Below are 4225 nucleotides of genomic sequence, written 5' to 3'. Positions count from 1 at the left end.
ATATAAATAAATAAGGAAACATCAATTCTCTATTAAAATCAACGAGATTTTAATCATCGACTTTTCTTTTATAGAAAAGAAGAAAAAAAAGAGTTTATTTTCGGAATAAAATTCTTTCTTCGTTATACTTTTATTAAAGTTAATAAAATATGAATAAACAGAACATAAAGGAATAAATTGGAAAATAAAGGAGAGAAAGTTAAATGTAAAGTTGTATTATTTTACTCATTATTCATTAATTTATATATAAAAAAAAAATAGTAGTGAGGCATATAAAAAGACATATAGTACTAGTGGTAGAGGAATTTTATTGGATAGATACATACTAAGAAATGAACATAGGCAGCCAAATTATGTGGAACCAAAAACTAAATTAAAAATTGAGAATTTGATTTGATTTTTCTTTTCTTTTTTGTGAAAAAGTAAGCGAAATACTTTATTCCATATAAGCAAGTTAGATAGCAACAAGAGGTCAAATTATAATTGCAATAAAAATAACAAACATGCAATCAAATATATATATATATATATATATATAAATTTAAATTAAATAAAATTAAACAACACTCAGGTATGATGAAATATTAATAGGAAAATAAAATTTCAATTAAATTCATGAGTTACCCATACAACACCATAGATATTCCGAGACAATGTTTCCTTCCAAATGAAGGACAGAGGCAAAATAAAACAAAGTGTTGTTCAAATATTGCATCATCTCCTCAATTCACAATACAAAGAGTGTAAATCAAACAAAGAACTGCTACCCTTCCCATAGTTTTCCACCATTAGACCTGGCATGTCAATTAGATCAGTGTACAACTAAAACGTATTTAATCTTATATTAAACCAAATACATTGTTTTCTTTAATATTATCATTTCCATCTTTTTATATATTTAAACCAAAATTGTACTCATTAACGTGAAATCCGGAGAGAAAATGTCCCAATAAGAAATGAAAATTTTCATCAAACCTTGGTAATGCCAAATTTAGTAACTAACTTCATTTATATGGTAAGGAAATTAAAAATAACTATTTAATTTCTACACCTAACCTGCTGCTCCCTTATTCTCAGCTAGCCATCCACTTTCCTTTACCTGTAAAATTCTATTTATTTAAAATCTGCCAATGTTGAATATTTATTAAATAAAATGGAAAAAAAAAAAATTGTAAAAGAGATAACTCCCAATTATGAAGCAAACAAAAAAGTGATTAAAAAAAATGAAAATACCTCTAACTTGACTTGATAATCTTTTGCTCTTCAATATAAACTTCTTGGATGTGTGATATCTTGGACCAATCTGCACCAGTTTGCGGTCGATATTTATCATTCATTGTTGGACATTGTTGGATCTTTAGTTGTTTGAGGGAAGTGAGATGCTCTACTCCATCAAAAAGACGAGATAATTTGGGACAATCAATAATCTCTAATCTTTGAAGTGAAATTAAGTTTTGAAACCAATTTGGCAATGCCTCCAATTCAGGGCAACCCCTGATTTCAATGAACTCCAAATGGCTAGCAGATGCTTCAAGAAGCAACCGAGGTAGATCCCTTAAACTTGGCGCATCACGAATTATGAAATTTTTAAGACCCAAGTGAAGGTTTTGATCTTCTATCCCTTGAGGTTCCATGAGTAAATTGATTTTTGGGCAAGAAATAATACAAATATCCTCTAATTTAACAAGGAATTTCAGACTTCGAGATAGTGATTCAAGTTCATAACAACATGCGAAAATCAAATCTTTGAGTGATGTGAGGTTTTCCATCCCTTCAAACAAACATTTCAGTGTCGTGCACTTGCAAAAGTATAAGAATCGAAGTGAACTCCAATTACCAGGTCGAACCTCTCTTAATTGCATGTCATCCCCTGATATCTCCAGAAATCTTAAATTGATCAACCTTCGCAAATTGTCAGACACTTGAAACCTTGGGAGATTAAATAATCTCAATGTCAGCAAGCTCTGAAGTTTATGGATGGACTTTGGAACTCTCCTCAAATTATGGCAGCTACTTAAGTTAAGACACTTTAAATGCTTTAGGGTGCAAATGGACTTTGGTAATGCCTTTAACGTGCAATTTTCCAACTCAATTAGCCGCAGGTACTTAAAATATGAGATGCAAGCACTCAAAAATGTTTTCTCCACCTCCTTGAATTGTCCCCATGAAGTTAGACTTACTAACGTGCGCACACCTTTCAACTTCTTCAAAAATGGCTGCAGAATTCTCATCGGATAATGCTCAGCGAATGCCAAATGCCGAACATTTTCAGAAGCACTTATCGTTTGCTGATATATGGTTAAGCACTCTTCTTGTGAAACACTTAGCGCAAGATCATGTATCAGATCATGGATTTTGAACTTATAAAATGTAACTTGGTCATCAACATCTTGGACAAATCCCTTGGACCGTAAGTCTTTGAAATACTGTAAACCAATGTCTTCGCAGCACACATCATCTTCTTGCACGGGGCTTGGGAGAAATCCATTAGCCAACCAGGATTGGATGATATAATCAGTGTCATAAAGTGTATCCTTGGGAAACAATGACAAATAAGCTAGACATCGTTTCAAATGATGGGGCAAATGATTGTCACTTAATTTTAGTGCAGCTAAGATGCCTGTCTCTTCTTGATCAAGCTTCCAGATGTGATTATCTCTTATCAGTTCCCACTCACGTTGACGAGTTTTTCCATAAAGTAAACTTCCCATAGTTCTCACTGCCAAAGGAACACCTTTGCATTTCTTCACAATTTCATCAACAATTCCCAATGGGTTTGGATATTGTTCTTCGTCCCCTTGGTTAAATGCCCATTTTAGTAACAGAGACAAGCTATTTTCATGACTAAGAGCTTCTAGTTCATAAGGACTTTGAGTACCCATTATTGATGCGACGGCTAAACTTCTTGTGGTAACAATGATTTTACTTTGATGCAGATAATCCAATTTCATCAATATGGCTTTCAATTCATCCCACTTGACACGATCTTCATTCCACACATCATCCAGAATTAAGTAAAAAAATTTTACCTTCTATAAGACTTTGGAGAAGAGTCAACAGTGCATTGACTGTAAACCATCACATTTCATGGTTGATGTAGAAAATAATCTCGCAAAGCAACCTAGCAACGTCGAAAAACTCGGATACACACACCCATAGTTTCAAGGGAAAACTCCGACTCACTCTTTCATAATTGTACACAAACTGAGCAAGCGTAGTTTTCCCCAAACCTCCTATTCCAACTATGGGGATGACAGTCATGGTTTCCACACCCCTTGGCTGGACTAGAAGATCTATAATGTTCTCTTTGACTTGATCTCGACCAAGTACCTTCAAAGTCATGAAGGAGTGGGTGTCCCTATGACTTTGAACAACATACGGTCGGTTCTGAAGAATTTGAACATTCTCTCCTAGATTAAATCTTTTGAAATCAGTAGCAATGGTCTCTAACCTTTCGTTGATCTTTTTTATTTTGTGACCCATCCTAAAAGAGTATGCAAAAGGGATAGAGATGGAGGAGAAATGTACCGTTTTCAACTCCTTTCGCAGAGCGTCACACCTGAATTCATCGAGCACATCCTCAGCATCAGAAAAGACGCCTCTTAGCTTGGTCAAACTAAGGCGCAATGTCTGATTGTGCTGCTGCGGTTTTTCAGCATCTAACAGCACAGCTTTGATGTATGTCATGGTTTCCTCCGGCCTTTTCAAATCACTGGCATTCAATACAGAGATAGTTTGTTTGATACTAGGGGAGATGATGTTCTTCAAAAGGGTATCGGCAATGATGGAGAGAAACGATTCCGCTATAACTCTGCTGTCAAAATCTCAAGAGGTTTTCAAAGATACGAGGAATAATGTTCTTTAATTTGGTTTATGCTGGATGGATGATCCTTTTGGTCAAGATCAAAAAAGAAAGTCTGTTTTGGTAATATTTTATTGAATGGTGGGAATAATAATAACAATAATTTAGCCCCACCAAGTGAAAAGTACAAAGAAATTTAATCAAGATAGCGTGGAAATTGGGGAGACCGTTCGCCTAAGATAATTGCAACTTCATGGAAATGCACAAGGGTGTGTAAAATTAGGGTAAAATCGTAAAAATTCGATTAATCGATAAAATTCGGTTAATCGGTCGGTTAACTGAATTAATTCAGTTGGAGGATGGTTGATAATTTTTTAAGTTTTCGGTTAACGGTTAATTTGGTTCGAAATCGGTCGGTTAATC

At 34.4% G+C, this 4225-nt stretch overlaps 1 protein-coding gene across 1 annotated transcript; it reads right to left on the bottom strand.

The window, feature by feature from the left end:
• Positions 1-574: 574 nt before the first annotated feature.
• LOC108472426 (putative disease resistance protein RGA1) lies at positions 575-4000 on the bottom strand. The gene is made up of 3 exons (XM_017773942.2): positions 1234-4000; positions 1057-1099; positions 575-794 (listed from the first exon to the last, which is right to left on the bottom strand). The coding sequence occupies exon 1, from the start codon at positions 2949-2951 to the stop codon at positions 1236-1238; it is 1716 nt and encodes a 571-aa protein (XP_017629431.2). The 5' UTR covers positions 2952-4000; the 3' UTR covers positions 575-794; positions 1057-1099; positions 1234-1235.
• Positions 4001-4225: the final 225 nt, after the last annotated feature.

Source organism: Gossypium arboreum, chromosome 11, assembly GCF_025698485.1.
Source record: "Gossypium arboreum isolate Shixiya-1 chromosome 11, ASM2569848v2, whole genome shotgun sequence".
Classification (NCBI taxonomy): domain Eukaryota; kingdom Viridiplantae; phylum Streptophyta; class Magnoliopsida; order Malvales; family Malvaceae; genus Gossypium; species Gossypium arboreum.
This window is presented reverse-complemented; position numbering and strand designations above follow the sequence as displayed.